At 47.3% G+C, this 22,068-nt stretch overlaps 1 protein-coding gene and 1 long non-coding RNA gene across 20 annotated transcripts in view; both read right to left on the bottom strand.

Annotated features, from left to right (window-relative positions):
• IGSF3 (immunoglobulin superfamily member 3) overlaps nt 1-22,068 on the bottom strand; it is a 174,278-nt gene that overhangs the window by 37,567 nt on the left and 114,643 nt on the right. For all 19 annotated transcript variants that reach the window (XM_085023474.1, XM_085023475.1, XM_085023461.1 and 16 more), the window contains 2 exons: nt 8,936-9,313; nt 6,014-6,424 (listed from right to left, as the gene is read on the bottom strand). In XM_085023474.1, the coding sequence (XP_084879600.1) occupies nt 6,014-6,424; nt 8,936-9,313 (789 nt within the window). The remainder of the gene's footprint in view (nt 1-6,013; nt 6,425-8,935; nt 9,314-22,068) is intronic.
• LOC146404177 (uncharacterized) lies at nt 12,918-17,561 on the bottom strand. The gene is made up of 2 exons (XR_014844446.1): nt 13,703-17,561; nt 12,918-13,415 (listed from the first exon to the last, which is right to left on the bottom strand). It is a non-coding gene; the product is annotated as an uncharacterized LOC146404177 (long non-coding RNA).

Raw genomic sequence — 22,068 nt, 5'->3', positions numbered from 1 at the left:
GAGCCAGGAGTTTAACCAGGCATGGTGGGGGGCGGAGCAGTGCTCAAAGGACTCATGGCCACCGGCTGTCCCACGGCCCGTGTAACAGTGACTATCAATGCCACGGACAGTTACTCTGTCTCACAGGCACCCTTTGCAGTGGCGGGTCAGAGAAGGTTTTGTCCTGGAAAACAGCCACAGAGCAGTAGTGGGGGGCAGCTGCAGCCGGAACCACTGCCCACGTCACTCCTCCTCCAGCTGGAGCTCTGTGGGGAACCACACTACAAGGATGTTTGAATTCCCTGTGCATCCATGAGCTCCGACCTCGACTGATTCCCCACAGTGGCATTTCCAAGCCTTTAGCACCGCCTTTAAGTCCGCAGTCCCACTCGCATTCCTCTATCCCATGCACTCTTCAAGCAGATGAGAATCCCATTTCCCTAAGAAACACGGGAATCACAAGAGCACTGCTTCCTCATCCCTCTTCTCCAGCCCAAGCGTGGCTTGGTACCCGACTGCTCCTAAGACTCTCCATCTCCTCCCCTCCCTCGTGGGCCGATGTCTTGCCATTTTCTCCAGCGAATCAGCTGCTTCTTTCATTACCCAAACTTCCTGACAAAGCAAGCTACACTCAGTGACTCCAAGGGCTCAACTCCCGAGTGAGAGCTGCTGTCTCAGCCTCCCTTTCCCAAAAGACCCGTCCTGAGAGACCCGGCTTTCACTCTGCCAGCCTCTGCCCAGGGGCTCACACCCACGTGGGACTGAGCATCTGCCAGAGACTGGCTTCCTGGTCGACCAGATTAATTCAATGTCAGTGACGAAAAAGCACCCCTTCCTCATAAATGCCACTGAAGACATGCCAACAGGTGCCCCATACCTCAGACTTCCCATTTCCTTAGACCTCAGCTGGCTGCAACCGCGGCTTGCTTCTTCTCGCAGCCAGACTCTTCTGATCTCATGGGAACCCCCCTTGGCTTGAAGAAGCCTTCACAGTCCTGGCTGAAGACGAGATTCGGGCATACCACCCCAGCCCCCTCTCTGGATAGCAATTTGTCCTTGGTCTTCCCCAGTCAATGAAACCTCCAGAAATTGATTTATGCTTTTTCCAATACCCCCTCACTCCTGAGCTCACTGAAATTTGGCTTCTGGCCCTTCGCACACTTTACTGACCCAGCAAACGTCACCCATGACCACGGCCGCGCCCCCGGCCACCCAACACAACCAAAGGCTTTTTCTTAAGCAGGTTTCGGCCTCTGGACCTGCTCTCCTCCCTTGGGTTTTAACACCTTCCCTCCTGCTTCTCCTCCGGCTGACCTGACCACTCTGTTTCTCTCTCGGTCCCTGGGACCTGCTCCCCCGACCACTTCTTACGGCCGCAGCTCTTCTCCTGGGCTCTTACACATTTTCACCCCATGGGCTTTCCTGGCCTCACCCCACTCCCAAGTTCAGCCTCTAAGTGAGCGCCACATCTGATGACACGCTGGGCGTTTCACACACCAAGCGTCTCTACGAGAGTGTGCTTGCAGGATGGATTCCTTGACCAAAATTATAAAAACAGAAGACAACCAGTGCTGGAAGTTCCCATCGTGGCTCAGCAGTCACAAACTTGCCTGGTATCCATGAGGACTCAAGTTCAATCCCTGGCCTCGCACAGTGGGTTCAGGATCCAGCGTTGCTGTGGCTGTGGTGTAGGCCAGCAGCTGCAGCTCTGATTCAGCCCCTAGCCTGGGAATTTCCATGTGCTGTGGGTGCAGCCCTGAAAAGCAAAAAAAAAAAAAAAAAAAAAAAAAAAAGACAACCAGTGCTGCCACTAAAGGGGAAGTAGAGGCTCTCAGGCAGGATTTGGCACGTCCTCATGACCTTCCCTCCCCCTCCCTTCCTTTCACAGGTCAAGGAATATCACCCAGCGCCCCAGGCTCAGGGCTCCCAAGCATTGAACTCTTCCTCCCACAGTGTCCATTCTGCTGTCTCTAGCACCCACTGTCCGCTTCCTAGGTCACTGCCACTGACGAGCCCTGGCCCTATCAGCTCCTTCCTATCTGGTCTCCCACTTGAGACCCAACCTGCTTAATCAACCTCTAGGTGGTCTCCATGGCTCTGCCCTTCTAAACCCCAGGTCTAACGTGTCACTCTCTGCTTACAAATCTCTATTTCTGGTCGATGGCAACCTGCTGTTTAGCACCAGTAACTCTACTCGATATTCTGTGATAACCTATGTAGGAAAAGAATCTGAAAAAGAATGGATAGGAGGAATTTTTTTTTTTTTTTTTGTCTTTTGTCTTTTTGTCTTTTGTTGTTGTTGTTGTTGCTATTTCTTGGGCCGCTCCCTCGGCATATGGAGGTTCCCAGGTTAGGGGTTGAATCGGAGCTGCAGCCACCGGCCTACGCCAGAGCCACAGCAACGCAGGATCCGAGCCGCGTCTGCAACCTACACCACAGCTCACGGCAACGCCGGATCGTTAACCCACTGAGCAAGGGCAAGGACCGAACCCGCAACCTCATGGTTCCTAGTCGGATTCGTTAACCACTGCGCCACGACGGGAACTCCGGATAGGAGGAATTTATGTATGGATGGATCACTTTATTTTACAGCAGAAATTATCACATTATAAATCAACTATACTTCAATAAAACTGAAAAAAAAAAAATCCCAGTGTTCGCGTCCTGGCTCAGTGAAAATGAATCTGACTGGTATCCATGATGAGTATGCAAGATCGATCCCTGGCCTCGCTCAGTGGGTTAAGGATCTGGCGTGGCCATGAGCTGTGGTGTGGGTCGCAGATGCGGCTCAGATCTGGTATTGCTGTGGCTGTGGTATAGGCCGGTAGCTGTAGCTCCGATTCGACCCCTAGCCTAAGAACCTCCATATGCCCTCAAAAGCAAAAATAAATAAATAAATTAATTAATTAAAATAAAATAAAAATCCCAATTCCCTCCTCCAAGTGTCTGCAGCAGTAGTTTTTTCAACCTTTACTTGGGCAGAGAAGCGGGGGTCCTCGTTTATTCACAGAAAATCTTTTGTACAGAAAACATTCAATTGAGGCAAGGAGGGAACACTGCGGCCCTCATGTGCCTGCCCCCAGCATCGTATGCCGTGCACACAAACACACACGTCCACCCACAAGCAACTGCCCGGGCACCTCCCTGGGGCTCCTAAGAGTCCAAAGAGAACGGCTTGAAACACTTGGACCACACAGTCAAGGCCAAGCTCACGTTCCAGCACGTGGGGCCTCAGACCACCTCTCCCATCTCCCCTCACCTCTCATGTCTGCAACTCAGCCTCTGCTCACCCTTGAAGTCCCTGTGCCTGCCAAACACGTCCAACAATTCTGTCCCTTTATGCTGCTGCTCTTCCTGACGCTGGCTCAAGCTCCGAGATTCGGCTCAAGTCACCAAATACGGTGGTTTTCCTGACTCTGCCTTAACCGCCTCATTCAGGGAAAAGAAGATCACTTTATGTCACCGTGCTCCCGTGGTCCACCACGCCATCACAGCACTTGGCGCCCCCCTACTCGGCCACCGGCTCTCACACCTGCAGGTCCCTGAGCACAGGGACCAAATGGTGTTCATCTTTGAATCCTCAGTGCCTATCGTCACACCTGTAACACCGCAGAGACTCACTAAATTTTTTTTTTCCCTGTCTTTTTGCCTTTTCTAGGGCCGCTCCTGGGGCCTATGGCGGTTCCCAGGCTAGGAGTCTAATCAGAGCTGTAGCCACCGGCCTACACCAGAGCCACAGCAGCACAGGATCTGAGCCTCGTCTGCGACCCACACCACAGCTCACGGCAACACCGGATCCTTAAGCCACTGAGCGAGGCCAGAGATGGAACCCACAACTTCATGGTTCCTAGTCGGATTTGTTCACCACTGCGCCATGAAGGGAACTCTGAGACTCACTAAATGTTGACTGAAATAAACTAAGAGAAGGGCAAAGCTACAACCACTGAATCAGCACAAGGATACAGAGTGAAGTCACTGACTTTTTTTTTTTTTTTTTTTTTTTCCGTTTTCCTTTTGCTGCTTAGTCTGGATACATCTGTCGGGCAAATTCAAAAAAAAAAAAAAAAAAATCCTAATTCCAAATTGGTAAGATTAAAATAAAGAAGATTAACTGATGCAACCTAATTTAAAAGCATTAAGGCTCAAAATTTGGCCCAGACTTTTTGAAGCTGATCTTAAAACCATCCGGGAAGGAAAGGGATAAACATGAAATAAAGCGCCTTCCACAGATTTCTTAGTACCGGAAGTTCCAGAAGCTGCTAAATGCTCTGGGTCCCACAGAGGAGATAAAGTGCTACCTGACCGGGAACCCGGCCCTTTCTGTAAAAGCCCTTCCATCCATTAGCTGCCCAGGAATTGCTTCTGCCCTTTTACCTCTAGAGCTGTGCTTGACAAAGTGCAGACTATGGAAGAGTCACCCGGGAAGTGTACTGGAAATCCAGTTTCCCAGGTCCCACCCCAGGAGGCTGACTCAGGAATCTGTACCGCCCAAGCCCAGGGCTCTGTACTGTCAGTAAGTCTGCAGCACAGCCCTGGAAGGTCAGAAGAACAGGTGGCAGAAGAGCCAGGCAAAGCCCACGGGCACTGGCTGTAGGGAGGTCAAGAGACAGGACCCGAAGAGGGCCCCCCACCTGTACCTCACACTCCCCAGCTCATCTCCCAAGCCCACCCCTCTGCTCACCAGGACAACTGCAGCCCCTCCCTGGAGGTGAACAGCAACACAGGGAAAGGCAGCTGGGCCACTCACTGTACCCCATGACGGCACAAGGGCTGGACCACCCATCAACCAAAGCCGGGGGTGAGGGGAAGGGGCTGAAGGCCCTGGCAGCACCTGCCCCGGCCCAGCTGAGGCAGCCAGCAAGAGCCGTCAGCTCTGATCTGGAGCCTGGCTGGCCTCAGGGGCCAAGAGAGCCAGGCTGAGGCTGTGGGAACTTGCTACCAGGAGTCAGGCTGGCACTCGCCTCCCAGTACCACCACCATCTGGCCCTGGCTATAGACTCGTCACTCGGCCCCCTCAGGGAACCTCCTTTCCAGGTCTTCCACTTGACAGAGCCGTCTGGCTTCCCAACGCGTCCAGGGCACCACCACAAAGCCATTGGCACCCGGCATCTTCCCCACCACCAACTTGTCATAAGTGTTTTGTAAATTGCAAAATATCACCAAACAACTATTATTAATATACAAAATAATCCTCTAAGCCAACACTTCTCTCGTTCATAATTTTGTCTCTAGGACAGAAGGCTTCTGATCGCAAAGGTTTTCTCCCAATGAAACAGGACAGGGAGTCAGAGAAGGCAACATCACCAGGGGGGCAGCCACTGTGGCTAATGGGAACCCGTCCCAAGATCCAAATGGCTCATGTGAAGCCTCCCAATTTGGGGAGTTCCTGTTGTGACTCAGTGGGTCAAGAGCCTGACTAGTATCCATGAGGATGTGGGTTTGATCCCTGGCCCCACCCCACGCAGTGGATTAAGGAGCCGGCATGGCCACAAGGTGTGGCATAGGTCTTAGATGTGGCTCGGATCCTGTGTTGCTGTGGCTGTGGCGTAGGCTGGCAGCCGCAGCTCTGATTTGACCCCTGGCCTGGGAATTTCTATATGCTGCAAATGTACCCCACTCCTCCCAAAAAAAGCCAAAAAAAAAAAACCTCCCAATTTTTCTTTTATTGGCCACACCGACACCATGCACAAGTTCCTGGGCCAGGGATCAAACCTACACACAGCAGTGATACAAGCCACAGCGGTGACAACACTGGATCCTTAACCCACTGCACCACCAGGGAACTCCAAATCTCCCAGTTTTTAAAATGAATCTGTAATTCAAGCAAATGTCAAACTCCCTGCATGTCAAGGAAGCCACGTCTAGGAGCAGGAATCGATCTGTGCCATTCCTGTCTGTGACTCGCTGGCAGGTCAGGGCTGGGGATGCCTGTGCCCTATGCATCCCAAGTGCTTTCTGAGTGGCCAAAGGCATCTGCACAGCCTTCCAGTGCCTGACCACCCTCCCCGCCAGAGAATGGGGACAAGAGACTGACCGGTGGGCTGGACGTTGACCAGAGTCCCCTCAGAACGCTTTCGGGTCATGGGATACCACGAGCCATCCGGGTCCTGGATCCACTCGGCGGCCTCGCAGTAGAACTCGCCCTGGTCGGAGGGCTGCAGGTGGAAGATGGTGAGGCGGAAGGTGCTGCTCCCCAGCTTGTCCAGGCGCACCTCCCCCAGGCTCTGCCTCTGCGCGTAGTCGCTGCTGGACTGCAGCACAAAGTCCCGGCTCAGGGAAATGACCTCCACAGGCTTCTCGCTGCCCCTCTGCCGCAGCCAGGCCACGGACAGGTGGCTGTGCTGCAGCGTCTCCGTGGCCACCTCACAGGTGAGCTCCAGGGGGTCCTGCTCCACTTTGTGCAGAGTCTGGGGCACGGCGGTGGTCTGCAGGGAGTCGGGGATCACTGCAATACAGGAACGGCCCAAGGGCACGGTCATAAGGCTGCACATGTCACACTCAAGGGGCTAAGCTCCCACCCACCTGGCCTTTTGTAATCTCTGCAGGACCACAGAGGACCCTGGACGGCACAGGAGGGGTTTTTTGTCAGGACTGGGGCTGCCCTTTTTTGGCACTTAGCTCTTACCTGTTTGGTATTTTAATAACACTCAGATGAAAAGTGGATTGGAGGGGGAGGGATGGAGTGGGCATTTGGGATTAAGAGATACACGCTACTACATTTCAAAGAGATAAACGACAAGGTCCTACTGGACAGCACAGGAAATGACACTCAGTATTTTATAATAACCTACAAAAGAAAACAATCTGGAAAAGAATCTGTGTGTGGATGTGGATGGGTGTGTTAACTGAATCGCTGCCGGACGCCGGAACCGTTAACTACCCTTTCATACTCATTCATTCATTCATGTTTGTAGACGGGGGGGAAAAAAAAAAAAAAAAAGTGGGTTCTATGTTGTTTTAACATAATAAATGAACTCCCTGAAAATACCACAAAAGGAATTTTCTGTTTGGTCAAATAAGGGTTGGTCGTTCACAGCGGTATTGTTTCCAGGCATTTTAACACGGCTTCTGACTGAGCTTCAAATGCAAAGGGTTCCTAGAACTTGGAGTTTCACATTTCTACCCAACCTGCCCACTCTCTGCCTTCCAGCCACCACTCCCACGTTTCTTCCACTCACGTCAGCAACACAGTGTTCTAGGAAGGCAATTTTTTTTAAACACAAAGCAAAACAGTTGTGGCACAGAAAAGCAGCAGCATCCTCAATTTTTTTGGTTGAATTTGTCCTATAACTCATGTGTCAGCATATGTCATGTTTCTGGGATGGAAGGAAGTCACGGTACTGGGGAAATGGGTCAAACAAGTGATGAAATTTCCCCTGTGGTCCCTTGGTCAGAATTTTACTCTGGCCGCAAGTGTGGCCCTAAAAGAAAAAAAAAGTTTTACTCTGGAGACTAAACACCACCCCCTCTCTGATGCGGAAGGTCAAAATCTTAATTTCCAGCCTGGAAATTATGACTTGGACAGAAAGCAGAACAGCCTTGGTATTTCTGACCCTTCACATTGGCAAACGTTGAGGCGTGGAGCCATCCCCGTTGAAATCACCCCTCTCCCTCCGCCTCCTCCATCATCCAGGAAGCGCAGGGCTCAAGGCAGACAGCTGCTGCTCAGGTCCTTACTCTGGAGCCAAAAGACACACCCACCCTCCAGATGTGAGCAAAGCCCTGCAGCTACCCTTGCTTCCTAACTCAGCAGCACCCCATGTGGCTCAGAGCCCGACCAAAGGCCCATCATTTCCTAGAGGTTGCCCCTTTCTTCCAGCTAATGTCACATGCTTCATCTTCCTTGCCAGTTCTTCAGCTCATCAACCATGGGTGGCCCTGTCATATATTTTTACATCCCCTTTCACAGGCTAGAGGGTCAGTTAACTTCCTCTGAAATTCTTAACATCTGCATTAGATCTTTTTTTTAAGTTTCGGCTTCAAGCTCCTACTATTTATAAGCAAACACACAAACCTGGTTCATTTCTACTACCTGTTGACCTCTGAAATATTTGGGAAAGAGGACCTCTAGTCAGTCCTGAATGGGTGTTTCCTCCACTTGCAGAACCTGTCCCTATACTTGTGTATAAAGATATAGTTATACCACCTCCTGGATTTTCTCTAATTGTTAGTATATCATGCTGTGTTTAACACATTGTACTCTTAAAGCTGTCTGTCCGTTTATCTTTATTTCAAAAATCTGAACATGGCCAGCATATACTTGATTGCTCTATGGTGAAATTTAAATGTCAATAAAATGGAGTACCCATTTTTAAAAAATTGGGTGGGGCACTGGATTATTTTTATTTTTGGAGGGGGTTTTTTTTTTTGAGGGGGGGGAGTTTTTTGGGCTGCACCTGATGCATGAAGAAGTTCCTGGGCCAGGGATTGAACCGCACCACAGAAGTGACCACACAGGATCTTTAACCAGCTGTGTTGCAAGGGAATTCCGGGTTCTTCTTTTAACGTCAAATAAAATTACACTAAAAAAGAAGTGACTCGGATTTATGGGCCGAACACTTATGTCCCCCCAAATTCCGAGGTTAAAACCTAATCCCCAGTGTGACAGCATTTGGAGATGAGGCCTCTGGGAGGTGAGGAGATCATGAGGGTGGAGCCCTCATGAAAGGAATGGGGGCCCTTTGTATGACAACAGGACCTAGACAGCGCTCTCATTCCCTTTCAGAAACCTGCGGAGACAATAGGAAATCAGCAGCCTGCAGCCCGGGAGAGGGCTCGCGTGGGAACTGGCCGTGCTGGCACCCGGATCTTGGACTTCCAGCTCCAGAACTGTGAGAAATAAATGCTTGTTGTTTAAGCACCCAGTCCAGTCTGTGATAATTTGCCACAGCAGCTCACGCTGACACACCCTCAGGCAGGACACTGGGCTTGTGAGCAGAGCCATCTCCTTCCTTACCCACGAGGTTCATCTTGGCGCTGTAACTCCCGAAGTACTGATCCTCGGTGTTGGGCGTGTGGCATTCGTACTCCCCGGCATCCCGGGCCTGGAGGTCGGTGATGTGCAGCAAGGCCAAGTTCCCCTGGACCCTCTCCACGTAGATCTTCCCGCTGCGGACCCGCTGGGTGTAGATGGCGTAAGGGAAGGAAGAGTCCCTGGTGCTGACAATCTGGACCTCCCGCTCGGGGGCGGAGGGCAGGTAAATGGACCACTGGAAATTCTGCTCCAGAGGCTCCTGGTAGCCACTCACATTGCACCAGATGGTGATGTGGGAGCCCTCCGTTCGGTACAAGGGTCCTTCCTGGACGGCCACTTGCCGCTGTGCTGCCACTGCACCTGGGGGGAGAGAGACACACACAACAGGCTCACTTACGTCTCAGACCAAAATGCAAAGTAGGCAGCAATCTTCAAAGGGTTTGTTCCGAGTGTGACAGGAGAATAATCTAAACAGCTTGCCGGCCCTTTCCGAGGCGCTCTGTGATTTATAAATATTAATTAAAACACTCTGCGGTAAAGCGCTGTCCCTAATTTGCATATAGGGGAATCTGATCATTCGAGGACGTGGTTCTGTTACTCATGCAATGGCTGACCCTTGGGAACTTCATGTAGTCCCTTTGTCATTTATGCAGCAGTTTTATATCTATTTATTAATGCTGTTTATAAAGTTTTTAATAAAATGAGCGGGAAAAGTTGAACCCTTGGCACAAATTCAGAGGAAAACAAATAAAAGTAACCATCTTATAATCTGGCTGAAACTAAACATTCCTTTCTTGATTAGAGGGCTGGCAGGAGGGAGTCCTGGGGCCTTTGCTTGGGTGCTGCACCCTGATTCTCAAAGGCAGCTACGCCCAGGGCACCAGGCAGAAGAACCTGCCCTACACCGCTTCCCTCCTCCGGAGGAGAGGCGGAGCCGGGCTCCCGCGGGCCGCAGGTCTGAGTGCACTTGAACAGGAATGGGAAGGGCAGGAGCAAATCCCTGCCACCCAGATGCCCACACACCACCCTCGGGGGCAAGTGACAGTGCAGACAGACCGGTAATGAGGAAGTCAGGCTGCCCTGGAGACCGAGCTCTCCTTCACCACCGGCCACCCCGCCTTCTGGCCACGACGGGCTTCTCCGCATGGCCTCTGCCTGCCTTCTCCACATTCTCCTTAATGTGGCTGCCCGGGCACACACCCAGGTGGGAGAGGGAGTGAGTCTGCTTTCTCGTGCCATGCCAGCACAATGGATTTTTGCCTGAGCCACCAAGAAGGTGGGAAGGGGCACGCCCCTCTGGCCAGGGCACAGCAGTGTGGCAGAAAGGGCAGATGAGTGCCAGTCACAGCTCTGCCAGGAACTAGAGCTGGCTGTGTCATCTCAGACAAGCTGCGTTGCCTCTCTGGACCTTGACCTCTTCATTCATAAAATGATTCCTAAGAACCTTTGGAACGGATTAGCACGTGGGCCGTCACTTATTAGCTGTGACCTTGAATAAGCTCCTTAACCTCTCCAAGCCTCAGTTTCCTCATCTGTAAGATGGGGATGATCAGGTGCGTGTCGTAGAGTTATCAAAAAGACGGAATACGGTACCATCTGTAAAGCCCCAGCCCATTAGTCCTTAAGAAAGAGCTGCTAGCTAGGGCCCCTTCTGGCTGGAACATTCCGTAGCCAGAGATCCCTCAAGGATATGCCAATGACCTCTTGACAGTGACACCATCTCTGGGCCACCAACCCCCACCCACAGCTGCAGCCCACTCCCACTCCCATGAAATCAACTACAACACCCCTGCCAAAAGGCAATCACAGCTGTCCCAGGGTAAACTCATCGGAAGTGGATCCAGCTGGGAAACAGCTGGAACAACTCAAATCCTAATGGGATGCAATTCTAAGCCCAGCCCAGGGGATGCTTGAGACTCCAAGCAAGCTGATCTAATCTAAAACAGACCCTAAGGAGAGGCCTGTCGCTTATAAACTTTTAATCATGCTGAACCTTTTCTCCCAAACAAAATCTTACATGGAACCCCATCTTGAAAATGAAAGGGTCGGGGGAGGTGGCAAATCAAGAGAGCAGAGTGGCATGTGAATTTACTTGATACAGTCTGGTTGGCAGCATTCACATCTATATTGCAGGTCATTGCAAAGACAGCTCATTAGTTATTCTCAGAATGTTAAAATTTGGTGTATAACTTTTTTTTTTTTTTTTTTTTTTTTTTTGCCTTTTTGCCTTTTCTAGGGCTGCTTCCCACGGCATTTGGAGGTTCCCAGGCCAGGGGTCGAATCGGAGCTGTAGCCACTGGCTTACGCCACAGCCACAGCCACAGCCACAGCAACGTGGGATTCGAGCCGCGTCTGCAATCTACACCACAGCTCACGGCAACACCGGATCCTTCACCCACTAAGCAAGGCCGCAATCTCAAGATTCCTAGTCGGATTCGTTAATCACTGAGCCACAATGGGAACTCCAGAATTCAGTGTATAAAATTTTTACTATCTGTACTCTACATAATTTCTATAACAATTAAAAAATATATATGTATATATAGTCAGACCTGAACCAAATGTTTGCAGGACTCCAGAAATGCAGAACTTTGCAAACAATATAAATACATAACACTTAAGTCTCCCTGCATTTCAGTGTTTTATGACAAAATAACCACAACCACCCCACCCCCACCCCCCCGCCCACTGCAGAGAAGCTGGAGGCAGGTTGGGATGAGCCAGCATGTTTTTTAAGGCACTACTTCTCAACCTTAGACCCACACTGGAATCACTGGGAGAGCTTTAAAAGAACAGGGCCTAGAGCCCACCCCATGTCACTGGTCTTGTGTGCAAAAACCTAGGCATTAAGAGTTTTTAGGGGAGTTCCCGTCGTGGCGCAGTGGTTAACGAATCCGACTAGGAACCATGAGGTTGCGGGTTCGGTCCCTGCCCTTGCTCAGTGGGTTAAGGATCCGGTGTTGCCGTGAGCTGTGGTGTGGGTTGCAGACGCGGCTCGGATCCCGCGTTGCTGTGGCTCTGGCGTAGGCCGGTGGCTACAGCTCCGATTTAACCTGAACTCTAACACGTAGCAGTGTCAACAACTGCTGCTTTAAGATGTGTCTACCTACAGAGTGCCAGCCAGGTGCCCAAAGTCAGGTCCTGCCTTAAGGCTCTCAGTAGCTCTGAGCTCTTCCCTTTTGCAAAGACTCTTCCCCGACTTGGGCCAAGAGAGTTTCATTCTCTTCTAGTGAAAGGAGCGGAAGAGAGCAGCTGAGGCCCATCAGATACTGGCTATTGTGATGCAATGCTGAGCTCACCCCAGTGTATTCTATTTACAGACCTTACAGAAGCACTAGATCAGGGAATCATAAACATTATTCCCCTGAAAGGTAAACAGTGCTAAAAGGCCTCAATGAGCCAGGGCATCAGGGTCAAAACAACTTGTCCAAGCCAGAATCAGGTTATAAACAGCCCTGACAAATAAATAAATAGATACCAGACTGCACTTTAACCACACGCATTCAGCTGCTCCTTAATTTTCTTCCCATCCCACGTAGGGCCTTTGACCCTTGAAAATAATGCTCTTCTTAAGAAGTGGACCTTAACACAGAAATAGAATTTAACTTTTCCTTCTTAGCAATTTAATTCCCCATCCATACCCCACCTCCCCATTTCCTCCTCCTGGCACTGCCCTTGCTGTCCAAATCTCATTTTCCTAGATTCTGCTGCCTTCAAAAGGCCCAGGTCCCCAACCCTGCCAAAGTATCCTCTGACCCCACCCCCACCCAATCTTCTCTCTCAACCTACAATGGAAGGTTCCTCGGGGCAGGGATCACTTGGGGAGGGTATGGGGGGGGGTATGGGGTGAGGCATATGGAAATTTCCAGGCCAGGGATCAAACCCCCGCCGCTGCAGTGACCCAAGCCGCTGCAATGACAGGGTTGGACCTTAACCCACGGCACCACAGGAGAACTCCAATCACTTGTTTTTTAGTAGCATTTTTTATTTTAGACATTGCTGTACTCTTGAGTTATTCTGCAATAAACAAATACCACTTCCATAAATTAAAAAGATCCAAGTTTTACGTATCACTGTATGAAAGGGACTAGACATGAAAGGCAGAAAAAGAGTGGGAGACAAAAACAGGAACAAAAAACAAGGGCAACAAAAAATAGTAATGAATATGGTAGATATTAGCCCAACTATATCAATAATCATTTTGAATGTCAATAGTCTAAATGCACCAACTGGGAGTTCCCATCGTGGCTCAGCAGTTAACGAATCCAACCAGGATCCATAAGGATGCACGTTCAATCCCCGGCCTTGCTCAGTGGGCAGGGGATCCAGCGTAGCCATGAGCTGTGGTGTAGGCTGCAGAAGTGGCTCAGATCCCGTGTTGCTGTGGCTGTGGTGTAGGCAGGCAACTGTAGCTCCGACTCCACCCCTAGCATGGGAACCTCCACATGCCATGCGTGTGGCCCTAAAAGGCAAAAAATACAAAAATAAAAATTAAACAATGCACCACCTGAAAGAGATTGTCAAAATGTATTAAAAACATGACTCAACTGTAATATCATCTACAAGAAACTCAGTTTAAAGATGCACAGATTAAAAGTAAATAGATGGCAAAAAATGTACCACATTAATACTAATCAAAAGAAATCCGGAGTGGCTACATTAATTTTATTCAGTTAGTTAGCTGAAATACAGTTGATTTACAATGTTGTGTTAGTATTTTGGGTTTATTTATTTATTTACTGGCCATACCTGTGGCATATGGAGGTTCCTAGGCCAGGGATAGAATCTGAGCCACAGCTGCAGCAACACCGGATCCTTAACCCACCTCACCAGGCCAAGGATCAAACCCGCACTGCCGCAGAGACAATGCCAGATCCTTAACCTTCTGCACCACCAATTTATTATTATTTTTTAAAAATGAGGTATAGTTGATAATTCTAGATAGACTTCAAAGTAAGGGAATTATCAGGAATGAAGACAACATTACATCATGATTAAAGGAGTCAATTCTCCGAGAAGACATAACAATTCTTACTATTTATTGCACATAACAGATGATCAAACTACATGAGGCAAAAACTGCAAGGAGAAATAGATGAACCCACTATCCTAAATGGTGACTTCGGCACCCCTTCATCAGAAATGGACAGACCTATTAGGCAGAAAATCAATAAGGACACAGCTGAACTCAACAATACCTTCAATCAACTGAATACAATTGCAGACATCTACCGACTGCTTCATCCAACCAACAACAGCAGGATACACAGTCTTCTCAAGGTCACATGGAGCACTCACCAACACTGACCACATTCTGGGCCATAAAACGCACTTTATCAAATGGAAAGAATTAGAATTAATACAATGTCTGCTCTCAGGCCACAATGGAATTAAACTAAAAATCAATACCAGAAAGGTAAATGGAAAAATCCTCAAATACGTGGAGATTAAACGAGATACTTCTAAGTAACACATGGGTCATAGAAAAAAACGATCTTAAGAGAAATGAAAAAAATATTTTGAAATGAAAATTAAAATACAACTTACAAAGGCTATGATATATGCAGGGAAAGCAGTGCTTAGAGGAAAATGCACAGCACTGAATAGAAAAGAAGTCAATAATCTAAGATTCCACCTTAGGAAATGAGGAAAGGAAGAGCAAAGTAAATACAAAGTAAGCAGAAGAAATAAGGATCAGAGAAGAAATCAGTAAAATTAAAAACAGAAGATCAACAGAGAAAAACCAATGAAACCAAAAAGCTGGTTCTTTGAAAAGATCAATAAAATCAACAAGTCTCTGGCCAGGCTAACTCAGGAAAGAAGAGAATACAAGTTATTAATAGTCAAAATGAAAGAGAAGAAATTCATTATAAGAGTCCATGGAAATTAAAAGAATAATAAAGGGATCCTATGAAAACAACTCTATGAACACAAATTTGATAACCTAGATAAAACAGACCAATTCCACTGAAATACCTAATTGTCAAAAACTCATACAAGAAGCAAAGATGATCAAAGATGATCTGTACACGCCTACACCTATTAAAGACACGGCATCCATAATTAACAACCTTCCAAGACAGAAAGCACCAGTCCCAGACAAGATCACTGGTGAATCCTACTAAACATTTAAGGAAGAAATTCTGCCAATTCTCTACCGTTTCTTTCATGGAATAGAAGCAGAGGGAATCAGAGTTCCCTGGTAGCTCAGTGGGTTAAGGACCCAGTGCTGTTACTGCTGTGACTGGGGTCACAGCCGTGGCACACATTTGATCCCTGGCCTGGGAACTTCTGCATGCCACCAGTGTGGCCACAAAAAAAATAAGTAAAAGAAGAAAGAAAAACCTTAGGACCAGTTAAGTTAAAAAAGGAAAAAGAAAAGCGGGAAAAGTAGAGGGAATACTCCCTCCAAACTCACTCTATCAGACCAGCATTCCGCGAACACCAAAACCAACAAAATGGCACAGCAAGAAAACCACAGGGCAATACTTCTCATGAACACAGATGCCAAAAGCCTCAGAAAAAATTACTAAATCAAATGCAGAAAGTATTAAAAATGTTATACACCATAACCAAGAAGGATTCATCCCATCTATACTTGTTCAACATTCAAAAATCAATTAATGCAATATGTCATATCAAACTAAAAAAGCAAAATAACACAATCATGTCAACAGAGACAGAAAATGTTATTTGACAAACCTCAACACCCATTCATCTCAGTACACTAGGAAGAGAGGAGAGCTTTCTCAGCTTCATAAAGATTATCTTCAAAACAAAACCCAGAGCTAACATCAGACACAAGGGTGAGAGACTCGACACTTTCCCACCAAGATCAGGAACAATGCGAAGATGTGCTTTCTCAACACTCCGTTTCAATAAAGCAAGTAAATGAATTAAAGGTAGACATATCGGGAAGGAGGACATAACGCTATTTTTTGTTTGCAGGTGACATGACTGCCTATACTTAAAAAAACGGAAAAAACTGACCCAAAAAACCTCCTGAGCTAATAAGCAATTACAGCAAGATTGGCGGATACAAGGTTAATACACAATACACAAGAGTTAATTGCTTTCCTATATGCCAAAAACAAACAGATGGAATTTAAAATTAAAACCACAATGCCATTGATATTGCACCATAAATACAGTCATCGGATCTCTGACACAGGCAAAGGCAGAATTATTGTGAATAGATAAGTCTCTCCAACTCGTAGTGTTCAATCAACTAGACAGTCACATACAAAAAATGAATTGAAACACAGATCTTAAACCCTTCACAAAAGTTAACTCGGTAGAGATCAAGGACCTAAACTGTAAAATGCAAAACTATAAAACTCCTAGAAGATAAGACAAGAGAAAATCCCGATGACCTTGGGTGTGATGATATCTTTTTAAAGGCAACACCAAAGGCATCATCCATGGAAGAAATAATTGATAAGCTGGCCTTCATTAAAATTTAAAACTTCTGTTCTGTGAAAGACACTATCAAGGGAATTAGAGGACAAGCCACAGAGTGGGAGAAAATAACTGTAAAAGACACATCTGATAAAGAACTGTTATGCAAAATATAAAATGAACTCTTCGAACAATAAGGAAAAAAACCTGATTAAAAAAAAATGGGCCAAAAACCTCAGCAGACACCTCAGCAAAGAGGATACACAGATGGCAAGGAAGCACATGAAAGGATGCGCCACATCACAGGTCATCAGGGAAATGAAAATTAAGACAAAAAACGAGATCGCACTAAACACCTATCAGAATGGCCAAAATTCAGAACAATGACAACACCAAATGGTGGTGAGGATGTGGAGCAAGCAGGATGCTCATTCCTTGCTGGTGGAAATGCAAAACGGTACTGATGCTCTGGAAGACACTCTCATGGCCCCTGTAAAACGAACCATATTCTTGCCATACAACTCAGCAACTGCGTTCTCAGTATTCACGCAAAGCAGAAACTTCTGTCCACACAAAAACCTGTGCATGGTTATGACAGCACCTCTCTTCCTATCTGCCAAGACTTGGAAGCAAATAAGATGCCCTTCAGGAAGTGAAAGCATAAATAAACTGTGGTACGTTCAGCAATGGACTATGATTCAGCTAAAGAAATGGGCTAAAGAATCTGAACGAGAATGGACGTGTGTACATGCATAACTGAATCTCTTTGTGGTACAGCAGAAGGTATCACAATCTTGTAAATCAACTATACTTCAATAAAACTTGAAAATATGAACAAATAAATGAGGTGTCAAGCCATGAAAAGACAGAGAAACTTAAAAATACACATTAAGTGAAAAAAGCCAATCAGAAAATGCTACACACTGTACGATTCCAAGATTACGACATTCTGGAAAAAGTAAAACTATGGAGACAAAAAGATCAGTGGGGAGTTTCCCCTTGTGGCCCAGCGATAATGAGCCCAACGTATCCACCGAAGATACCTTGCTGGTTTTGTTCAGTGGGTTAAGGATCTGGCATTGTCATGAGCTGTAGTGTAGGCTGCAGATGCAGCTTGGATCCCAAGTTGCTGTGACTGTGGTGTAGGCCGGCAGCTCCAGCTCCGACTTGACCCCTAGCCTGGAAACTTCCACATGCCTCAGGTGCAGCCCTAAAAAGACAAAAAAAATAAAAAATAAAAGATCAGTGGTTGCAGAAGTCAGGGCTATGAAGACACAGCAGACAGAGTATTTTTAGGGCAGTGAAAATATGATATTATGATCATGGATACATGTCATTATACATTTGTCCAAACCCACAAAATGTTCACCAACAATGACCCCTGAGGACTTTTGGTGATTATGACGCATCAGTGTAAGTTCACCCTTGGTTAGAAAACATACCACTGTGCTGAGTGATGTTTATAATGGGAGACATACACATGCGTGAGGACTAAGGGTACACAGGAAATCTCTGCATCTTCCTTTCAATCTTGCTGTAAACCCAAAACTGCTCTAAAGAAGAGAAAGTCCTTATAAAGAACTCTGACAACTCAAGAGCAAGGGAAGAATCTGATTTAAAAAATGGGCAGAGGGAGGGGGAGGGAGTGGGAGGGATCGGGAGCTTGGGCTTATCAGACACAACTTAGAATAGATTTACAAGGAGATCCTGCTGAGTAGCATTGAGAACTTTGTCTAGATACTCATGTTGCAACAGAACAAAGGGTGGGGGAAAAAAATGTAATTGTATACATGTAAGGATAACTTGATCCCCTTGCTGTACAGTGGGAAAATAAAAAAATAAAAATAAATAAATAAATAAATAAATAAAAATGGGCAGAGGATCTGAACAGACCTGTTTCCAAAGAAGATATACGAACGGCCAAAAAGCACATGAAGAGATGCTCGACATCACTAATCATCAGAGAATTGCACATCAAAATCACAAGATATCATCTCACACCTATTGGAATGGTTACTATCAGAGACAAAAAATAACAAGTTTTGGTAAGGATGTGGCGAAAAGGGAATCCTGGAGTTCCCTAGTGGTCTAGGAGTTAAGGACCCCTGAGTCAGAGCCTCCCAATTAAGAGCCTCCTGAATTCCTGATTCACAGAAACTGTGTGAGATGTTTGCTATTGCTTTTGTGTGTGGTGTTTTTGCTGCTGTTGTTGTTTTTAAGAATTTTATTTATGGGGTTCCCTGGTGGTTCAGTGGGTTAAGGATCCAGCATTGCCAATGCTGTGTCCCAGGTTCCAATCCTGACCAGAGAGCTTCCCCACATGCCATGGGTGCAGCCATTCACAATTGCAGTAAACTGGTTTAGCAGAACACAGTTTCACCAATCAAGATTTTAATTTTAGGACAATCTTTCTTAGAGCAGTTGTACATTTACAGTATAACTGCAAAGAGCTTACTGTGAGTCTTCAGTTTGGGAGGAATTTGTTTTGTACCAACCAGTATGACTCACACAGACACCTGTGGGTCCTAAGACTGAATGAAAAATTATATTACACGCCCTTGTGTGTGTGCATCTAGAAAAAGGCTCCATAAACTTCAAAAGATTCTCAAAGAGATTCAAGACCCAGAAAAAAAGATTACGAATCATTGCTTTGGACAATAAACGGTCAGTGGGAAAGGCTATGTCCTGTTAGATTAGTTCTGACGGGCTCCAGTCGCATAAACACATGGTATCACTTAACTAGTTTTTCAAGATATTGCCTGTCCAAGTTTGCTCCCCACTTTTCCCTTTGTGCTGAGTCCTGGACAAAGCTGGCCGGGGGCAATGTGATTCAGGAGTTAGCCAGCAGGGAGGGGTCGCCGCGCCTGTGCCGGCCGGCCTCGCATGCAGTTTTGGAACAGGCCCGGGCTCAGGAACCCACATCTCCACGCACAGGATCCAGTTTCTAAGGTCAAGATGCATCAGCAAGCATGTCAAACTGTCAGGAGGCTCCAGGGCACCATTATTCCACACCCCCTGTCCCAGCTGTGGCCTCGATGAGCACACAGCTGTTACAAATGCTGCATGTGATTTGGCTACATCTGTATATTCCTTTATCTGTTAAATGAGTATAATAGAGAATACCATGTATCAACCTCAGAGGTAATCGCAGACATCAAATAGCACTGTGAAAGCACCAAATGAATATTTTAAACTTTCATCTTATTTCTACCAACATGAAATACTAACCCAAAAACAGGAAAAACGTCTGCGAGTACAAAAGCATTAAAAAGAACCTCTTTTTTTTTTTTTTTTGTCCACATCGACGGCATTTAGAAGTTCCCAGGCCAGGGACCAAACCCATGTGACAGCAGTGACCCAAGCCACAGCAGTGACAACACTGGATTCTTAACCTACACTGAACCACCAGCGAAGCCCTAAAAAGAACATTGATGTTCGAATTTCAGTTAAAAATGCAAAACTGCACAGTTAAGTTGATGTTAAAAAAAACAAAAGCAAAAACACTACCTAGAAAAATGACCACACAAAACATTAGTGATACTGGGCTCAAGCTCTGAGTGATAAGAATGAATGATTTTCCCCCTCTCTCTTTTCCTTTCCTTTATTTTACCATTTTAAAAAACAAGCAAGTATGTGTTATCTTAAAATGAAGATAAATATTGATAATGATTAGCACTTTATTTTATTTATTTATTTACTTTGGCTTTTTGTCTTTTTAGGGCCCCACCCAGAGCATATGGAGGTTCCCAGGCTAGGGGTCGAATTGGAGCTGTAGCCACCGGCCTACGCCAGAGCCACAGCAACGCGGGATCCCAGCCGCGTCTGTGACCTACACCACAGCCCATGGCAATGCTGGATCCTTAACCCACTGAGAAAGGTCAGGGATCGATCCCGCAACCTCATGGTTCCTAGTCGGATTTGTTAACCACTGAGCCACGACAGGAACTCCATGATTAGCACTGCAGTGTGCCAGGCAGTATCCTAACTGCTCTGCACACATTATCTCGTTCAATCCTCACAACAACTAAATGAGGCTGAGTTCATTAGAGCCACATTTACCAGACGAGGAAATGGTCTCCCAGGGTAAGTCACTTTCTCCATGACAAAAAACATGACTAATAGTTTCCTCAGCCTATGGCTCATACTGAATGTGGCCGGTGACTATGAGTGGTAAGTGATGATAATCCACCCACTGCGTTTTCTTGTGAACCTGGTTCTAAAGATGAAGATGGGGAATCTGCATGGTCTCAGGTTAAAAATGCCGGATCCCCTGCCCACTGAGGACCAGCCTTGGGGTGGAGACCAGGCCATCCAAGGGCTTTACAGAACAGAAAGGCTCCTGAGAGAGCAGTCAGAAAGGCCACACTCCAGGGATTCCCACTTTTTAGTCTTCAGCCAAGAGAGGACAAGAACGAGCACGAGCTAGGAAGAAGCTCCATTTGATCCCTTTCTGGGCCAAGGGACAGACACACCCAGAGCTTGGCCCTTACCAACAACAAGAGCCAGCACCTACTGGGCCCTGATCAGTAACACAGAGTTTTGTGTCCTAACTAACTTTAATGCTCACAGCAACCCCACTGAAATAGGAGGGAAGGGGGCAGGGCACAACCTTTAAAGAATGACACAGCCACTGAGGATACGACCTAAACTGGTTAAAACCAATGGGGTCCAAGACGGCAGAAGGGCCGATGTCCAGTGGACTTGAGTCTCATTATGCGTTCCTTGTAATACATCAGCCAAATGATGCACCCACAGGTGCCACGGTAGTTGAGGCCAACCACAGGCCAAAAAGTGGGCTGTCGCCCAATTCCTGGAAATATCCGCCCATTCCCGGAAATAGTTGGAATAATCTCCCCACTCATCAGCCTATGAAATCACCCAGCCCATAAAAACTCACCACCCCGTATCTCCGCCGCTCTCTAACCTTTGGAGATAGACCACATTCTGTCTACGGAATGCGTTTTCCCAGGCCACTCGCGCCTTCAAGTCGGCCCACACTCTCGCTCTCTCTCAATAAATCCACTTCTTATCTATCCCTTTGCCTCTTGCCGAATTCCTCCCATGCTGAGACATAAAGAACATGAATTTCGGTGGGTCCTGAGACCAGGTGTGTGATGCAAATCAAAGCCCATGGCTTTAAGTCCTGATCTGGGTTCTGACTGGGTCAGAGTCCCAACCTATGGGTACCACCTGAGTTGCGGGGTTTCACTATGAGGTACCTGTCCTTGTGACTCACTGTGCAGAATCAGAACTCGAGGCAAGGAGAGGGGGGCTGGAGCGAAGCCAGGCTAGAGACACCCACACTCTAGCAAACGCCTTAAGGAAGGCCCTGTTAGGTCAATGTCATCACCCTCCAGGGGCGGTCTGACCAAGGTCCACACACGAGGAAGCCACAGAGCCAAAAGCTCACACCTCAGCTTCCCGAGACCACTGGCACAAAGACCTACACCTGCGGCCTTACTGCCATCAAAAACATCCCTTGAGGAGTTCTCTTGTGGTGCAACAGGCTAAGGATCTGGTGGTGTCCCTGCTGTGGCTCAGGTCGCTGCTGTGGCAATCCCTGGCCAGGGAACTTCACATGCTATGGCTGCAGCCAAAAAAAAAAAAGGGAAAAAAAGGTCCCTTCAAACAGCCTTCAACACCCACACAATATGTGCAGTGTCAGAACCCAGCTGCAGACCTAAAGCATGGAGCTAATTCTGGAATCTTCTCCCTCT

This window comes from Sus scrofa, chromosome 4 (assembly GCF_054392235.1).
Source record: "Sus scrofa isolate SSC_HxYL_T2T_F1_AM1 chromosome 4, Sscrofa_HxYL_maternal_Yorkshire_Landrace_v2.0, whole genome shotgun sequence".
Taxonomy (NCBI): Eukaryota; Metazoa; Chordata; class Mammalia; order Artiodactyla; family Suidae; genus Sus; species Sus scrofa.
This window is presented reverse-complemented; position numbering and strand designations above follow the sequence as displayed.